We start from the raw sequence: 19,794 nt of genomic DNA, 5'->3' as shown, positions 1-19,794 counted from the left end.
GTGTGGAAGAATATTAGTAATTTTTAAAAGGAGAACCCTTCATTAAATACAAAAAATAATCCAAGAGTACTGAACTGTAACCCATTTATTTACAAAATATACTTTGAAATTATGTATTTTATACCATATACATTTTGATCTGTAAGAAATACATTTCACAGCAAACACAACCAAAGTGTCTCAATCATAGAGAAATGAATATCAATGTGCAGTGAATATTGTTATTCATATTCTTTTCCTAAATTTCTGTAGTTGTCTCTTCATTAATAATGAGCATCTACATTTGTTTGACAGACATAATCATACAAGGAATGAATGGAGTACTGAAGACAAACTTGAAACAGAATAAAGACATCAAGGTACTCAAAGAAGATAGAAGATACTGAATAAACTACCTAAAGCTATTTTCTTTCAACAGATAATGAAGACTGTACCATCTGCACACTCATTATTTTTACAAAATTATGTATCTTTTTGAAGGGGTATTTCACTTACATGTTTTATTTCACTTTCATAAGGATATTTAATTGACCAAACGTTTTTATTTACTTAACTTCATGTTAGTCTTCTGATATGACTGCAAGTAAATGAAAATTAAAGGAAGAAAGTGGCCACATAGCCTAATGCTATTCTTACATGTGTTTTTTTTTTTTTTTTTTTTTGCTATTTCTTTGGGCCGCTCCCGCGGCATATGGAGGTTCCCAGGCTAGGGGTCGAATCGGAGCTGTAGCCACCGGCCTACGCCAGAGCCACAGCAACACGGGATCCGAGCCGCGCCTGCAACCTACACCACAGCTCACGGCAACGCCGGACCGTTAACCCACTGAGCAAGGGCAGGGACCGAACCCGCATAGTCGGATTCGTTAACCAGTGCGCCACGATGGGAACTCCTTTACATGTGTTTTAAACAAGATACTAAAAAGATAAAGAAACTTTTTGTAACATATTTTATCTAAGCTTTTAGCAATTAGCATCCAGTTTCAGATTTTATCTAAGATTTAGGTACCATGTTTTTGTACTTTCTTTTTATTTTTTTTATTTTAAATGCTTTTTATTTTTTCCATTATAGCTGGTTTACACTGTTCTGTCAATTTTCTACTGTACAGCAAGGTGGCCCAGTCACACACACACACTGTCAATTTTCTGCTGTACAGCAAGGTGGCCCAGTCACACACACACATATAATATACAAGTTGTATATATATATATATATATATATATATATACACACACACACACACACATATATATACAAGTTGTCTGATTTCAGATTTCACAACCTAGGATACCAGGCCGGTCAAGTGGCACAGTGCTGAGAAGATGCCATCAGCAGCAGCATCTGGAAGTGTGCCGGATATAACCTATACAAGGGAGTGTGCTGGCCCTCAGGGCAGAGCCCTGGGTCACTCAAACATTTAGATCCTGATCTGAAGAAGAGAAGCCAACAACAGAGATAGAGAGGGGATAACCAGGGATATGATAAATTAATAGGGGTAGTCGTTAAAGCCCAAAACAGACCATTCTTTATCTGGGTCAACTGGCAAATGGTGCTGATGAGTTGCGTAAGCTCAGAACACAAATCTGACCACTGGATTAGGTATCACAGTAAGGTTGACAGCCATGTCAAAGTTGGTCTTATAGAGTAGTTAGGACAGAAATCTTAATGGAGTGAGTTGAGCAGAGAAAGTAAAATGAAGAGAAGCAGAGGACAGGATCAAATCTGGAGCCCAATGCAGGGGCATTGGAAGACCAATGACAGGCTTCTCAGGAGCTATTTGTGATTACAGACCAAACCCAACGTGAGTGTTTACATTTGACATGCAAACAGCATGCAATAAGATGACTGGCCTTGGGTGAAATGAGACCGGTGTGATACATAAATCAGAAAATCAGACACAAAAAAACAATAGATTAATCAAGAAAAACAGCCTCAAGCTACAGAACACCTGGGAAATAAAAGGAAGAAGCATGAATCTGTTACGCAGTTAAACAGCAAAACTACACTCACAGAAAAAGTCCCATAAAGTTACTGAACTAATCACAGAGAGGCACAAAGAATGCATGGACCAGGGGTTAGTTCAAAAGAATAAAAACAATTACAAGGGAAATTCTGTCCACAGGGTATAATTTGTAATCTTGTAGAAGTGACATTTCAAAATAGAATCTAAAACTACAAGTGTTACAATATCCCAGTAGGGCAACACCAATGGATTTAAATAGTACAGGTGCAAAAATCCAATATGTTGGAGAGATGTTCTTCGAATTCCTTTACAACAGTCTGTGTCTTGTTAATTTTGGCGTCTCTGGGACTCTGCACAATACTTGGCTGCAAAGATGTTCCCTAGATTGTTGTTGAACAAAAAAATATATGAAAGTGATCAATCCTTGTTAACTCAACTGTGTGTGTGAGGACTCAGGGTGGAGAAAGAACAAAGAGCTTCTGGCATTTTCATTTAATGAAGTTTGATAGTTTTATTGGACTCCCAGGGAAAAGAGAAGATGAAGATAAAGGGAAAGAGGTGATAGGGATCCTCATTTCCTACTCATCATGTTTACAGAGAGAGGTTTATTCACTCACAAGATGGAAAAGGTATAGGGGGAAAAAAATCTCAGCATCAGTCTACCTCCTCCATCATGACTTGCCATCCAAGGAAAAGCAACATATCTGATCAGTGAATTTGGGTGAAGAAATGAAGCATGAGCAGATGAACAGACACTGCTCTTTCTTTTCTGATGTCTTGAATCCAGGATATACATTTTCTCTTCTTCATATGTAGATTGTTTATTCCTGCAAAGAGTCTACAACTGGCTAGTGTGGGATAAAGGCAAACCGATTTTGATGGAAGGTATTAATAAGCCCAAATGAATCCATAGTACCAAGTCATTTTCCAGTTCGCCTTTATAATAAAGGTACATTTTGATCTCCATCTGCCTTAACTCTATATCTACTTCTCAGTGGTTATAAACTCAGATGAAGGAATACAGAATATAATTAATGATCACAACCTAAAGCCCCATCACAGTTCATGCCACACAGTGAAGTGCTTTAATTTCCACCATAAGGGATTTAAGAGACTATAGGAAGTACAAAATGGCATGAACAAGAGGACTCTTTGGAATCCTACTTAATGTGTTCAGTAAACCATAATTAAATGACACATATGGGTGAAAACAGCTGGTTCATCTTTGCATAAAGGTTAAAATAGTATTTAGACTTGTGACCAGACTTGTCCCTTTATAAAGAAATAGGTGAGAAGGGGTGAGCAGGGGTGAGCAGGGAGACTTACAGAGAATGTATGCAAGTTGGTTATATTTTTGGTATAAGGACAGTGAAAGGAATCCAGTTATTACCAGATGCTTTTAAGGAACTCAGACAAGAGAGAGGTCAACTGATTTATCAAATATTCAGAGAAAAGAGTTTAAGACAGAGAAAAACACTCAAGTTAAGAGGGGACTGAACAAACCTACTTCTATATAGCAAAACATGCTTTAGGACAGAAACATTCACAAATTAAAATGTCTTTAGCCAAAAAATAGATGAGCTTCTTGAGTTTGATGGTATTGAGCGGAGAAAAAGTTATTTTAGAGAGAACAATGGGAAGGGATCTCAAAACCTGAAAACGTTCCTAATAGTTATTTTCAATATTAAGCATTATTTTTCCTCATGAAAAGTAACGAAACAGTGAAATACGAGCCCTATCAAAAGGTGTATTTTCAAGAGTTATTTGAGAGAGGCTGTTTTCCTAACATGCCTTTCAAGCCTCTCAAAATGATGTTGGCAGCTTCTTTATAGACCCTGCTTATCCAGGAAGAAGTGGATTTTTTCAGGTAATGAGATTTAATCAATTTCTATTATCAGAAGTATCATTATGTGTTTGCTTGCAACCTGACAAGAGTATACAATCTAAGCAATTTAAAGTAGCAAGAACATACTAAAATGACTGCTAGAAACAAGCATTTCTTTACCATCCTTTATACTTCATGTCATAGAAGAATCAACATTTTGCCTTCTACAAGATAGATTTCAAAGAAAAAGCAAAGCTTTAACATTAAATTATTAAAATTCACTGAAGCACAGCAGGATGACAAACAAAACAATGGTTTCACTTCAGAACAAAACTGGACATTCACTGGGGTATGGTTATTATAGGTCGGCTGCTTATTAAAACTATTTTCTATTTTAATAAAAAGTACTTTATCACTGGAAATTGACAGTTGTATTATACATTTACATTCTGAGGTTAATCTACACTAATATTCTTATCCCTGATATGCATAAATAATCAAAATTCTCCTTGAGTATTAGGTATTGGTTGAAGAAAAGAAAAACAACAGAATTTCATTAATTAAAGATTATATTTCCTATATTTATCTAAAGCTACTGCATGATTCACTAAGGCAAAATCTGTATAAAACTTATAATAATGTTTTGAGTTAAGTGGAAATGGTCTGCATCAGTTTGATTTCATTATTAATAGATAATTCTTTAAAATAGAGATTAACTGAGCAGGCTTACAATGGAAAATTTCCCTTTCCTCATATAAATTTATTTCACTTGTTACAAATTTAAGTAGTCTGGAATTAAGTTGGCATTTTGCAATTATAAAACTAAAGTTCAATCACAAAGAAAAATAACAAATATAATTAAAAATTAAATACCTCATTGTACAACTTAGTAACTGTATTACTATCTCCTTAACTTATATACTAATACCATTAACAACTAGCCAGTAAATAAAAAGAATATAGTTAGTGTGATTTTTCTTTTTTGTAATTCCAAAGATCTTTTGAAATACACTGGGTACACATAACATAGATACTCATTTCATAATTCCATCTCCAGTTTATAAGATATTGCCTTCCAAATTACACAGTGAGAGTTGTGTGTGGGAGATATTTCTGACATTTTTGTAATTCATTTAAGAAATATTTATTCTTTTCAGATCCTCTTCTTCATTTACTCTTGGAATGCCTATTTGTAAATAAGAGAACCCAGTTTGAATGAACTTTTTTTGGAAGACACCAAGGGTGTCCTGAAGTGAAAGGACTGACTGAGCGTGACTGAGCCATGTGTACAGGCTGATGAGTAAGCAGAGGAAGGAGGCCTGCAAAGAGAGGAGAAAAAGAGGCCTGCAGAGAAAAGCAAAGAAAAACATACTCCCCAGCTCTACATACTGCAGTGTCAGCAAGTGAAGGTAAACAGACTTTCTGTGGTCAGCCTACCAAAGATGGGTGGGAGGTGAAAGACTCACAAGTCCAACCTTTATTAGATGTCCAATCTGGCCAGGAGGACAGTAAATGACTGAGCGCTGATAAGAAACATTTAGCTAACAGAGGTAGCTTCTACAAGAAAGCAGTGGAAGCTGGCAAGATGGGCAGAGCAGACTATTTCATAGATGGTCACCATGCTGGGAAAGTGGTTGGTAAATGTACAGAAGTGGCAAGTGATCCTACTGGGTTGAGTAAGTAATATGTGTTAACGACCTAGAGAAATAAGAAGCTGGAATGATAATAGGGGACGAATGGGCAAGTGTAATTCTGGATTATTTTATATAGATTGAATGGACTTGGAAAACAGACTTGTGGCTGCCTGATGGGAGAGGGAGGGAGTGGGAGGGATCGGGAGCTTGGGCTTATCAGACACAATTTAGAATAGATTTACAAGGAGATCCTGCTGAGTAGCATTGAGAACTATGTCTAGATACTCATGTTGCAACAGAACAAAGGGCGGGGAAAAAAAAATGTAATGTATACATGTGAGGATAACTTGATCCCCTTGCTGTACAGTGGGAAAATTAAAAAAAAAATATCTTAGGTAAAAAATGAGCAAATATCATTTCATATGAAATAGATAATTTTATGGGTGAAAAAGATGAATATGGGTAATTTTATGTTTCAAAGTAATCTATTTAGTCGGCAATGGGTAAACACTACTACTGATAAAAAGAGCAACAGGATCAAAAAGCGTAGGAAGTAAAATACAACAGGGTGTGATAATAAAGAGAAGGTGGAAACAACTCTTGTTTACCGAATGGCCACTCGGTATTGGGTATTATACTTAATGTTAGGGAGTGTTTTAGAAAGCTTTTCCTTCATAAAATTGTTTGATTCCTACAGGGTCTTAAAAGAAAAAGCAATTAGGTTAGGCCCTATCCCAATATGAATAGCTCAGAATCTAATTTTTCATATCCAGGTTTTAAATCTAAAGTATTTTTTTTTAAGTTTTTAAAAAAAATAGTCAAGCCTGGATTCATGTACCATTCCTTCCACTGCTGTGTTGCATGACCCTAGACAAGTGATTAAACTTTTTACTTAGATTCCTCATTTGTAAAGTAAAAATACAATGAGACTACGTGCTTCACAGGGTTTCTTTGATGATAAATCCTGTAATAATATAATACTTAAAGATAAACACTTAACACAGTTCTTGGAAGATAGTAAGTATTCAACAAATAAACCGGCATGGATATCAATAAGGTTCTCATCTGGGTTTGGGGCATGGTAGAAGGCAAAGACAGAGTGATAATATCAGGTAAGTGGCAGAGGGAATCGGAGAAAGGGAGCTGGTACTCAGTCCACAGTAACAGGGGCTGTGCAGAGCCAGCCAGTTAAACTTGGATCTCATCTCAGTAGGGGATTTGAGATGTTCACCTGAAACAGACTGGAACTCTTTCCTAGAGTGGGGGACACCAGTTTGATGCTAGGAGAGGGCTAGGAGTGGAAGGGAATTTTCAGGCTCAGAAAAATATTTGATGTATAATAGGTTCTCATTAAATACTTTTCGATGTATTGATGATAGTTTTTTTTTTTTTTCACTTCACAGTAAGTAAAAAACAGCAGACTGCTAATTGTCTCAATATTCACTTTCACCTTGTTCCTTATTTCATAAAAGAACATCCCCCAGTTCTATCTGGGCATGCCAAGAGAGAGTGTTTGCCAGCCTCAGGTGTAGCTAGGTGTGCCCATGTGACTTGAGTTCTGACCAATGGGATACAGGTAGAAATGCTGTTTGCATCTCCAGATTATGACTTTAAAGGAAACCAGCTTGCTCTTCACTGCATATGTGATTGCACAATTGATCCTGCAGACGAGGACAACTCAGTGGATGGTTCTGAACCCCTGATAATCTCAAGGGCCATAGATGCTACACTCCCTAAACCCCCTACAAGTCCAGGCATCCATATGAAAGAGAAATATGCCGGCCTTGTTTGTCACTGTTATTTGGACTTGGTTAAAATAACTGGTTAAATTTCTAACATATTTTATCATTCAAGTACAGCTGGAAGCACGAGACAGTATATATCAAGTTTACTGTCTTCTAACCCCGTCTGAGTGGGACTGCGTTGAGTTGAGGGGCAGCTATCCATATTACTTCAGGAATTTCTTGAATTGTTTCAAATGAGCATTTATTACTTAGTAGAAATAGCCACTATTAAAAAAATAAAAACTATTTTACTATCTCCTGTATATCCACTCTATACTCTTGTATACTCTCATCTCTCTCTTCAGTTATATCGCATTTACATTCTCTTATCACTGAAATAATTAGATCAGACACAGAGATGATAATACTGAGATCAAAGTTAACAACCACAGATATAAATGAGAAAGCTAGAGAAGAGATTTTGTTTCTTTAAGGAATTTCGTACTTAATTCTGTGGTCTATTTGCTTTGAAATCATATATAAATATAGCCTTCTCTTGATTTTCATAACAAACCGCTATGGGAATTTCCTTTCAATGTGAAATAGAAGCACTCTACTTTAGTTCATCTGGAAGAGAGCTGAAAAATAAAGTTGCATTACTGAGATTTGATATTGCGAGACCATCATATTAACTTTTTGATAAGTGCTGTTTAAGATTCTGAATGTCAGAGGGATTATTATGCAAAATATATTTGGGTACTATATATAATTTATGTCAATTTTTCTATTTCTTTAAATAAAAAACATTTTATTCAAAGTTGTGCTTCTAAATTTGAGGCTGTAAGACATGGCTTCAATCATAGTCCTTAAATCAGAGTAGAGGAACAAATTAAAGTTAAAGGAAAATGAAAACTACAGTTACTACAGTTTTTACTTTTCCCACAAAATCACAAGCTATTCTTATACATCCATTAATAACTATAATTATGGCCATTTTGGAAAAAAATAACCATGTAAAGAGAATAAACATAACTAACCCTTCTCTGGGCACTATTTTAATGATATTATAAATGGAAAATAAACGGGCATGGATTTTGATGCAGCTGAGTAACAGCAACCTGAAATTTAAGGAAACTGAGTTTTTATTTATTATAATTTTTATAACCATGACTGTGGTTCACCTACCATCAATATCTTCATAAGAATTATATGATTTTCTTTTTGGAATCACTACAAAGTCTGTCACATCTACGATAGGATTCGGTCCAAAAAAATCACCAAACATTATGACTTCCACCTTTTCTTCTATCCGCTTTCTGGACTGACATTTTATGACAACTACAGGAGAGAAATACTTCCAGTTAATTTGACTATTGGATTACAGGATCATTCCTGAGATAGAAAAAAAATGAATTGTGTTATGAAAAATAAAAGTTCCTTCAGCATACTTTGACATGTCATTCCATCTGGTATTAACACACATACACTCATTCAGCATCTACATAAACAGACTTTTTTGAATCAACATGAATATTAAATAATATGTAAAAATAGCATGATAAGAGATAAATCTACGAGATACACATCAAAGTATGGAAAATTACATTAGGATGCAGAAATTTGATTCAGGGGCTGAATTTTTCAGTTATTTGTATACTCATTGCCATAAATACTAAACTTCACTTATATAATAATACCACAGCAAATACCTTCAAATAATTAAAAATAACTTTGTAATATTTATTTTATAATAAAACTTTTAAAATATTTCCTAAAAGTATTAGTTTATTTATATGCACCTTAAAATCTACTTGTTATATAAGATATTTTGATTTCTATTTGTGAATTGCTTTTAAATTTCCAAAATGTGCTATTTAATACTTAAAAATAAAATTTTAAGGAATTTATATTAATATATAATTACATATTAATATAGTGTACAGCATTAAAACAAATTAATATGAAACTTTCTATATTTCTATATATATTAAATTCTGTTTTCTTTTATAAAGTACAGAAGTTGTTAATGAGAAACCAAGACAAAAAAAAAAAAAAGAAGAGTTCCCGTCGTGGTACAGTGGAAACGAATCTGACTAGGAACCATGAGGTGGCAGGTTCGATCCCTGGCCTCGCTCAGTTGGTTAAGGATCCAGCATTTGCCGTGAGCTGTGGTGTAGGTCGCAGACAAAGCTTGGATCCTGCATTGCTGTGGCTCTGGCGTAGGCTGGCAGCTGTAGCTCCCTTTCAACCCCTAGCCTGGGAACCACCATATGCCACGGATGCGGCCCTAAAAAGACAAAAAGACAAAAAAAAAGTTATTAGTGAGAAACCAAAATATTGTTTCTATTTGCAACTACTAATTATATGAAGGAACATTAATGTATTGGCCTTAGTTCTATAATATTATGGGGTCATGTATACTAGAGTCCATATTTAAGAATATTATTTCTCTGAAATATAGTAAATGTTATATTTTCACCAGTTAAGATTCACGTAGGACATAAATTGAATGAGATAAAAAGGGAGTCATAATATTAAAAAAGCTTATGAAATGTACTATACTATGCTCTTGTGGTATCAATACTACGAAGTTCATCTGAATTGCAAAACTAGATAATGTCATCAGATTTAAATGTGTTCACAATATATACTACATTTATAGTATAAAATATTTAAACTAAATTTATTTTTAATTCTAAAATTTACAGATAGATATTGAACATTTTAGACTAAGTATGTGAAATGTGCAATAAGGGTACAAAGTTGAATGTAAATTAAGAGGGTTAAAATGGCTGATGAAAATGTACAAGTTTTTCTGGTTATAATTAGCTTCAGTCTTAAAGCATTAAATTGGAAATTAGGATGATCAAAGTTACATTTAGTATCATGTCGCTGGTCTTGTCCTATAAATCCTTAGGAAATTAGGGCCCTAGCAATTCCAGGATTACCAAGTCACAATGGATTCACATTCCATTGTTTTTACACTGTGACAGGCAGTAAAGTCCTTTTCCAATTATCTGCCCCAATGGACAGGAGCAGATAAGAATGCACAAAGTGAAAAGGTGGGACACAGAACAACAAAAGTACCCTGGGCTTGAGAATAACCTGGGTTATAGATACACAGAAAAGAACAGAAATGATAAACATTGATGGTGATACAGTTGAGCGGGGAAAGCAATAGGTTATTTCTGATATGTTCTTAAAAATGAAGAATGGACTGCAGAGAAAGTAAATAATACCTATTTATAAAATCATACCCGTTTGTTTCTCAAGGGCATTTGTAGAGAAAAATAATTACTAGAACAGATTTTAGACTTTTTATAAAATGATTTAATAACCAGTACACAATCTGTTCAGAACGATGCTGTTACTACTTGGCTGTGCTAATGTAATATAGGCTATTTAGAGAATTCACATTTAATTGTAAAATCTAATAATTACCAAAAGAAGTGATTTGAAAAATTATCTATGTTTCTGGAGTATATTTAACTTCTTTGAAGAAAACTGTGTAAGAAATTTATGTTTTTATTTTCTTACAGGCTTTGTTTTAGACTACAAAATTTGTGCTTTAAATCTTTAATCTGGGATAAAACAAACTGTGTCTGGAGTAGACAAGAGCAACACTGTTGTCAGTATTCCAATAGAGTAATGTCTAGGCTGTATTGCATCACTTTGATCAGAAGATTATTATAAATTTTAAACTGTTCAGCTCTATGGAAACTATACAAACAATGATGTTTTAGAAAGAAATTAAAAAAAACATTTTGACATATTCGTGAAGCATTCTGAAGATAATTTAGTATATTTGGAATATTTATGTGTGGATAACTTTTTAATTTGAGTGAAAATACTTCAAGGCAAATGACACTTATTGTCAAAGGTACTGTTAGGTATGTGAAATTTTACTCCAGTTAAAATTAAACTACATAAGGAAATATATAATCTTGGCCTTCATTTATAAACAAACAGTGTATCTGGGGAAATGCGGTTATTCACAAGCAAAACTTATTTCTTTCTCTTCTTTCTAAGTGTAGTGACATAATTTATGTCAGTAGAAGACTAGCTCTTTCACTAACAAAGACTGGTATTAGAAGGGGAAGGAAAATTCAAAATTTCAAGACTTCTTTCGGCTTATCTGTGTTGCTCAAGGAGAAGATAGAAAATTGATACCCCTTTGCTCTGAAATTTAGTGCTCCTTAGTTAGGAACAACTATGCCTAGAGCCTGGTAAGTGGCTGGGATACTAAATTTCACCCTATGGTTATCAAAAAGGAACTGTGCTTCTCAGGCTGACCCTGGGAAGAAAATGGAGAAATCCAAAGTATGAAGGAGAAGTGAGAAGAATGTTAAGGAAAGAGAACATACAGAAACTTGAGAGGAGCCTGAAGTATGTGGAGAAAAAAAAGAGGTCCCTGAGAAAAAGAAAGGCATTTTAAGGGTAGGGATTTTATGTTGTATGTATGGTGGCAAAGCAAACCTCCCTGAAAATTTTAGTACATTGTGACTGGTTTGGGGAGAATACCATAAAATTTTTCTATCAGGGATAACTGATAGAGGAATCATTGTCCCCAAAGGATAGTTCTTGGATGAGTTACACAGAAGCTGAAATATGGCTATTAAATATGATCCAAGAACCCAAGTACCCGGGAATCTTATAGATCCAGCACAGGGCACTTCGTGCATCATAGAACATGGAATAAAAGGGTTGGAAGTTAATATTATTTGGATCTTAGTTGATTTGGAGGTTTCATCAACAGGAAGAGCAACAGGAAATGGTATGGTTTTATGGAAAGATCATTGGACTTGAGACCAGATCAGTCCTAGCATTCCCATGAGGAGGGCTGGGTCACTTTACAACCTACTTTCTGTGGACCTTGGTTTTCTACTTGTACAAAGCAGAGATGGGATTAGAAGGCCTTTAAGATTCCTTAAAATCCTAGTATTTTCTAAGATATACCTACTTTCAGGATATAAAGGATGTGGTGCCTGTGGGAGTCCAACAATAGGGTGTATCCAGCGTATTTCTTGGACTTCTTCTCCCTCTAGTCCCAAAGCTCTAATTAAAAATTAAATTATTAACAGTGAAGAAAAACATAAATGCTTTCAAAATTAGCATAAAAGAACATATTTTTTATTAACCTAATGACATTTTAGCAAAGCTTGTGAATTTAAACTTTGGCAGAGAGAAACTAAGTATGAAGTACAAAGTATTTTCTGCAAATGTTGATTTTCCAAACATTTCACACCAAACCCTGGTAAATTACCACAAAGAAAAATATAATACAACCGTCATGAGATGCAAGTTAAAACTGAGGAATGTTTTTCCCTACATTTAAAGGTTAGTATAGTCGGCCCTCTGCATCCGTGGGTTCTGAAACTGCAGATTCCACCAACTACAAATTGAAAATACTAAAAAACATTCCAGAAAGTTCCCCAAAGTAAAAGTTATATTTGCTGCAGACTGGCAACTATTTATACAGCATTTACGTCATATTAGGTATTATAAGTAACACAGAGGTGATTTAAAGTATATTGAAGGATTATATAGGTTATATGCAAATACTATGCCACTTTATATAATGGACTTGAGCAATCATGAATTTTGGTTATCTGTGGGGCTCCTAAAATAAATCCCCCATGGATATCAAGGGATGACTCTATTGGTATTTACTGATGTGATTAAACTGTGATTTATTAGAGGTAATACAGTGGAAAACTCTGTATAATATAATGTGTAATATAATTCAGGGGTTATATTCTAAACTGGGCAGGAAAAGCACAAAACACACACACACACAAATGCCATTAAGTACAGGATTTCAGAAAGTGATGAGGAATTTACTTTTGGAGAATACTCATTAAAAGAAAAAGGACATTTGTCAAATTATCCATAGTTAGTCCATCATTTACTATAGGAGGACAGCAATACCAGAAAATATTTCTGATCTTTGTTGAAAACAGGCTTTTCTTATTAAAAATGGAACATAAGACACAACAGGTAGAACCACTTTCATAGGCATGTGACCTGTGCAAAAGCACGAGAACTCCCCACTTGGAATTGCTCATGTTTTTTTTAATGTCTTAAAATTCTTAATACTTTTTGAATGAGGGTCTCCTCATTTTCATTTTACACAAATCATGTTGGCAGTCCTGACTGCAGGAGTGGTGAAAAGCATGGGAGAATATCCCCTAATGGACCTACAGGAAAGAATTTTCTGAATGTGGAGAAGAAATATGCATACATAGGGCAAAATAAGAATTTCTTTCAAACTAATATTTCTAGACCATTATTTAATCAAACTATAGAAACAGAGAAAAAATTCAAAATTCTGCATCATTACTAGAGTCTGCTTAAATTTAAGCTAAGCAAAAAAGGTAAAAGTAATATGCATTCTGGCAATGATTCAGCATGCCCTGGTCATGGCAATTATTCCATAAGGATGTCATACACCTGGCACAGTGCCATCACTCGCTGAATGCCAGCATTTAAGTCCTATATTTTGCCCAGACAAGATGTTCCGGGTTGCTCTCTAGATATAGACTATGTATTGTCTTAGTAGTAATTATTTTCCCAGTCAAAAAGGAGTCGCTTTGCATGTATCTGACTGTGATTCATTGATACGATACTTTAGATTGACTTGTTTGTCACTCTAAACTTCAAATCTGCAATGATATATACCAACCTCACATAACAGATGTATTTTCCTCCTCTGACCATATAAATTTCAACACTTCAGAGAACTTAACCTCATGAACTTTATTTACATTGCATAACTTATCAAAGAAGCCGATCACATCAATGTCAGTCTAAATGAAATCATGTTCTTTCAATGTCCTATTTAAATGTTACCTTTTCAACTCTGGGTGCAAGTCATTAAAATTGTCAATAAACCAATTTTCTCCATTTGCCTTCCTCATTTGAATAATGACCATTGTTTTTTGTAATCTCATAACTTGGGGCATAAATAACACCTGAATATCTAGATTTCCTTTAGGAGGCAATGCAATTCCTGTGAAAAACACAAAAAAAATAATTTTTAATGTGGTAAACACTTTCAGAATATAATTTTAACAACAGAAAGTAATCTCTCCTTTACTGATTATATAAATTTGTCAAAATCACTCTTGAACCCAAAGACACATGATGCTAAATTTATAAGTGTGGTTCACTAATTTTCCATCAATCTTATTAAAAACACATTTTATCCTGAGGCAAGAATGTTCTCCTAAAAAGGCTGGACAGGTTGAGGAAATGTTGATAGTAATGACTTGAGCTTCCCAGAGTGATAGAAGAACCATAAAACCCATGAGTCTTTTCAAATCTTACCACATTTTGCATAAGACAAAGTACAGCAATTTTTGAACTTTTAATTTGCCTGTGATATTTTTCTAGACCATAATAGCTCCAGGTGTTCCCATGGAGCCCCAGAATTGCTACCAGTAAACCATTCTTTAACTTATCCATGAAGGAAGCTAAAACTTATTTGTGAAAGAAAGGGGCATCCACTCCAGGTTGCAAAAATCAGAAGACAGAAAAACTGACACACTTTCTTGTGTTCTAATGGATTGGAATTTTTCAGTCAGTACCACCTGCAAAAAAAAAAAAACTCATTAGACATGGAGTTTTCTAAGCCCTAACTACAGAGATTCTGATTTATTCAGTCTGGGCTGGGGTCCCAAAGCTGCATGTTTAAGTAACACCTCGTAAGATCCAGAAGCAGATGGTTATGAGACCAATTCTTGGAAAAAGCCCCTCTACTACCTATTAGATAATTATTGAGAGGCTGGAAGAGTAATGAACTTCTGGCCATTCATAACAGTGAAGGTTTGCAAGAGTCTCCCTTTATTTTGAAGAGTAACACTATTGCTTTACATGAAAATAAGGGATTATTGACTATATTGGTTTTTAAAATCCTTTGTTATAAGACAGATCATATTCAAAGCCACTTTGTTTCAGATGAGAACAGTGAACTAAACTATTAACAACATCAAGAAAGAAAATAGAAAATGGCCCCTCTGTAAAATACCCCAACTCAAAATTCTTACAACTTTTAAAATTTAAAATTTTATTTCTTTAGGAAATGAAAAGGTACCAAGGTGTATTATCATATTAACAATAACTAATAGGAGTTCCTGTCGTGGCGCAGTGGTTAACGAATCTGACTAGGAACCATGAGGTCGCAGGTTCGATCCCTGGCCTTGCTCAGTGGGTTAAAGATCCAGTGTTGCCATGAGCTGCGGTGTAGGTTGCAGACGCGGCTCGGATCCTGTGTTGCTGTGGCTCTGGTGTAGGCTGGTGGCTACAGCTCCGATTAGCCTGGGAACCTCCATATGCTGTGGGAGCAGCCCTAGAAAAGGCAAAAAGACAAAAAGACCAAAAAAAAAAAAACAATAACTAATAATTAATATGATTACTAGTGAATATTTACTGACTACTGACTATATGCCAGGCTCTGTGCTAAGTATTTTTCACACGTCTCATTTCATTCTTAAAAAAACACCATAAATAAGTGCTACTATGTTTCTCATTATAGAGATGGAGATATTGAGACAATTTGGTTAAATAACTTTCCCAAAGTCCCAATGAAAGATTGTGCTATTTACTAAGATATCTGAACAATTTCTGTCATCTTCAACTTTGTGTCTATGAGTTCTGTATTTTCCATGAATCACTGCATTCAAATGATTAAAAACAGCAAGAGTCAAAATAAGATAGGATAAAGAGCTGGAATAAAAGCAGCAGAGCTGAGTGAAATAAACCATACATACATCCCTAAGCAAGTCAAGTTTAGAAATTATCATTGATCCTTACAAAAGTAGATTACCACTAAAAACAGATTATATTATGACTAAAAATAAACCCAGTCATTTAGATGGTGTAAGAAGTCAAGACAAAGACACAACAGGTGACTTCATGGAGTTCCCTGGTGGCTCAGTGGGTTAAGGATCCGGAGTCACTGCTGTGGCTCTGATTACCGCTATGGTAAGGGTTCAATCCTTAGGCCAAAAATAAATAAATAAATAAATAAATAAATGTAGTTCATTGCTAACACCAAGCTTTCTTACAATGTTTGAAATGAAACATAATACTATAACAAAGAAGACCATTTAATTAAAAATCTAGTAAGCTATTTGTGCTGTAAATTTTTATCAGTCTACAAGTAGAACCATGGTTCCTTACTGAATTTACCACACATTTCTTTATTATTATATGCTTGAATAGTAAGAATCACTGTGATATTAATAAGCTTCCAAGATACCATTGAAGCCTAACATTGCAAAGAACTTTGACAATTTATCAAATTCATTTCATGTCTCACAAATGAGTTTTATTTCCTGTGGTTCCCCTATTGTCCTTTGCAACACTTAGTAGAGACAGGATAGCCATCTTCACTTCTATCTTATCAAGAATCTATTCATGGCTTCTTCTAATACCTATATGCTTTCATCCTTATAGTTAGATATTCAATGCATTTGTAATTTATCCATATCTAAGGAATCAAGAATGTATCCAGTTTTTCCGGCGTTGCCGTGAGCTGTAGTGCAGGTCACAGACATGGCTCAGATCTGGCGTTGCTGCGGCTACAGCTCCGATTAGACCCCTAGCCTGGGAACCTCCATATGCAGGGAGCGGCCTTAGAAAAGGCAAAAAGAGGAGTTCCCGTTGTGGTGCAGTGGTTAACGAATCTGACTAGGAACCATGAGGTTGCAGTTTCGATCCCTGCCCTTGCTCAGTGGGTTAAGGATCCAGCGTTGCCGTGAGCTGTGGTGTAGGTCGCAGACGTGGCTTGGATCCCGAGTTGCTGTGGCTCTGGCGTAGGCCGACAGCTACAGGTCCGATTAGACTCCTAGCCTGGGAACCTCCATATGCCGCAGGAGCGGCCCAAGAAATGGCAAAAAGATTAAAAAAAAAAAAAAAAGTATCCAATTTTGTTGACATGCTATATGAGGCCAGTTTTCCAAAAAACACTTATTTAAATGTTCAATGATTTGAAATGCCACCTTCATGGCATTTCCATATATATTTTGGTCTTTTTCTGGATTCCCAAGAGCTCGTTGGTCTTTCTCTTCATGTGTAAGTACTGTATTGTTTTAATTATAGATGCTTTATTTTCTACCAGGACTAACTGCTTCCTCCTCCAGCTCATTTTTTAAAAGAATTTTTCTAAATTTGGAAAGAAGGGGATGGGCTGGCATTCAGTACTTTCAATGGGATCACCTTGACTTTATATTTTAGGGATAACTGACATTTTTGTCCATTCACGATCTATTCAAGAACAAGAATATGGCTTCCATTTTTCTCATTTGAGTGTTATACTAGGTGCTTTTAGGTTCTTGGAATTCAGTCTTAGTTTTCAGTGTTGCTAGAAGCTTATTTCAACATCTTCTTATGTGTTTACAAGGAATCTGGGAGTAACTTTATCAGTTGTTTCTGTCTTCTGACTGGGAAATCTAGCTAGTATGATTACTATATTCACTAGATTAAACCAACCATTAAAGCATATTCTAAATTCAAAATATTTTCTAAGCTTATTGTTTTCTGTTTTACCCTACTTCCATTCAGTTATTATACCAACTACAGATATATTTATTTTTTCTATTACAGTTACCATTCTAGAGTTCAAAATCCTAGTAAGCATCTGAGGGGAAATATATACATTTTACTTTACATAACTTACTTTATGTACTTACACATTTTATGAAAGAGGTATATATTATTTACAGAATTTTTGAAACCCTGATAATATGTCATGTCTGAGAAATATTAAAAAGAAAAGCACTCAGTGATTATTATTATTACTATTACTGTTTTGCTTTTGAAATCTGCTATGGCCTAGATACACTCAGCATTCAAATTATATTCAGTGTTATTTTAAAACTATTTTGATTTTTCTTTTGATTAAAGGTATTAGACATATTTGTATACTGATCTCCAATTTGAAATACAGAAGTTGTACAATGCTTTAATGGCCATGAGTTTTCTTGACTTCTTAGAAGAAAATCTTCCGAAGAGTATAAAGTGAATATAATCCTCATTTTACTAATGAAAGTATTTCATCTTGAGAGATTAATTTTAATCACTTTAGTAGTATTATACTACTATTCCCTACAGCATAACTTCTAATATTTGGCATGGAATTAGAGATAGCCCATGTAGGAAATCAAAGAGATACTAAGAAACATAGTAGCACTCTAAGTTATGCTATTATTTTTGTTACAGTGGTTTCTTTTGTAGTTTATTTTTACTTTTGTCAAATGTATCTATTTTTTATGAAGGATAGTTTACAATATTGTGTTAGTTTCAGGTGTACAGCAAAGTGATCTGCTTCTACATATATATGTATATATATATATTCTTCTTTTTAAATTTCATTCCATTATAGTTTATTATAAGGTATTGAGTATAGTTCCCTGTACTATACAGTGGATCCTTGTGATTTATCTATTTTATATATATTAGTTTGCACCTGCTAATCCCAAACTCCTAATTTATCCCATATCTCTTTCTCATTTGGCAACCATAAATTTGTTTCCCATGTCTTGTGAGTCTGTTTCTGTTATGCAAATAAATTCATTTTGTAGTATTTTTTTAGATTCCACATATAGGTGATATCATGTAATATTTGTCTTTCTCTAACTTACTTCACTTAGTATGATAATCTCTAGGTCCATCCATGTTGCTGTTATAGTGGTTTATTTTATTTCATTGGCCATGCCCATGGCATGTGAAAGCTCCCGGTCCAGGGATTGAACTTGCGCCACAGAAGTGACCTGAGACATTGCAGAGACAATGCTGTATCCTAAGCCCAATGGGCTGCAAGGGAACTCCATACAGTGGTTTATTTTAAATAAGAATGTAAGTTTTAATTTTAAAACATCAGGCCATCAAGAACATGAGTTTTCATCAACCCTTTTCACACATGAAATCTGTGCACCTTCTATTTGAATATGTTTTCAGTAACTGATTTAATAATCTTCAAATTATCATGAAAAAATAGAACAGAATTGTTAATATGGTAGTTTGGAGAAGAGTCCTTTCACTGGCTCTTTAGAGATATTATGTCCCAATTCCCAATTCATATGTTGAAGCCCTAATTGCCACGATCTCAAATATGATTGTCTTTGAAGATGGGGCAGTTAAAGAGGTGGTTAACTTAAAATAAGACTGTTAGGATGGGCTTTAACCCATAATGACCGGTGTCCTTACAAGAAGAGGTCCTTTGAAGACAGTGTGAAGATACAGTGAGAAGGAAGCCATCTCCAAGCCAAGGAGAGATACCTCAGAAGAAATGAAACTTCCTGGCCCCTTGATTTTGAACTTCTAGCCCCCAGAACTGTGAAAAAAATAAATTTATTTTAAGCTACCCAGACCAGTATTTTGTTATTTCAGCCTTAGCAAACTAATCCATGAAATTATCTTTCCTTCTATGTTATCTCAGAGGCTGAGGCATGGGATATGCATTGACCTTGTTTACAGAATTTCTAATTCCAGGCCCTCAAATCACAGGGAACATAGAGAAACTTGACTGTGATTGCCATTCGGCTGCCATGATCATGGAAAAGCTAGGGATGAAACATTCTTCTCTTCCTACCTGTACCTCATTGACTGAGGTGCATGTATCAAATGGGGACATCTATTAAATGGCAAGA

The 19,794-nt window shown here is 34.8% G+C and overlaps 1 protein-coding gene across 1 annotated transcript in view; it reads right to left on the bottom strand.

Moving 5' to 3' along the window:
• CFAP47 (cilia and flagella associated protein 47) overlaps positions 1-19,794 on the bottom strand; it is a 443,526-nt gene that overhangs the window by 46,920 nt on the left and 376,812 nt on the right. Inside the window, exons 60-62 of the mRNA XM_047764176.1 lie at positions 13,994-14,153; positions 12,105-12,199; positions 8,330-8,482 (exon numbers count right to left, since the gene is read on the bottom strand). Coding sequence (XP_047620132.1) covers positions 8,330-8,482; positions 12,105-12,199; positions 13,994-14,153 — 408 coding nt within the window. The remainder of the gene's footprint in view (positions 1-8,329; positions 8,483-12,104; positions 12,200-13,993; positions 14,154-19,794) is intronic.

The sequence above is a fragment of the Phacochoerus africanus genome, chromosome X, assembly GCF_016906955.1.
Source record: "Phacochoerus africanus isolate WHEZ1 chromosome X, ROS_Pafr_v1, whole genome shotgun sequence".
Lineage (NCBI taxonomy): Eukaryota > Metazoa > Chordata > Mammalia > Artiodactyla > Suidae > Phacochoerus > Phacochoerus africanus.
This window is presented reverse-complemented; position numbering and strand designations above follow the sequence as displayed.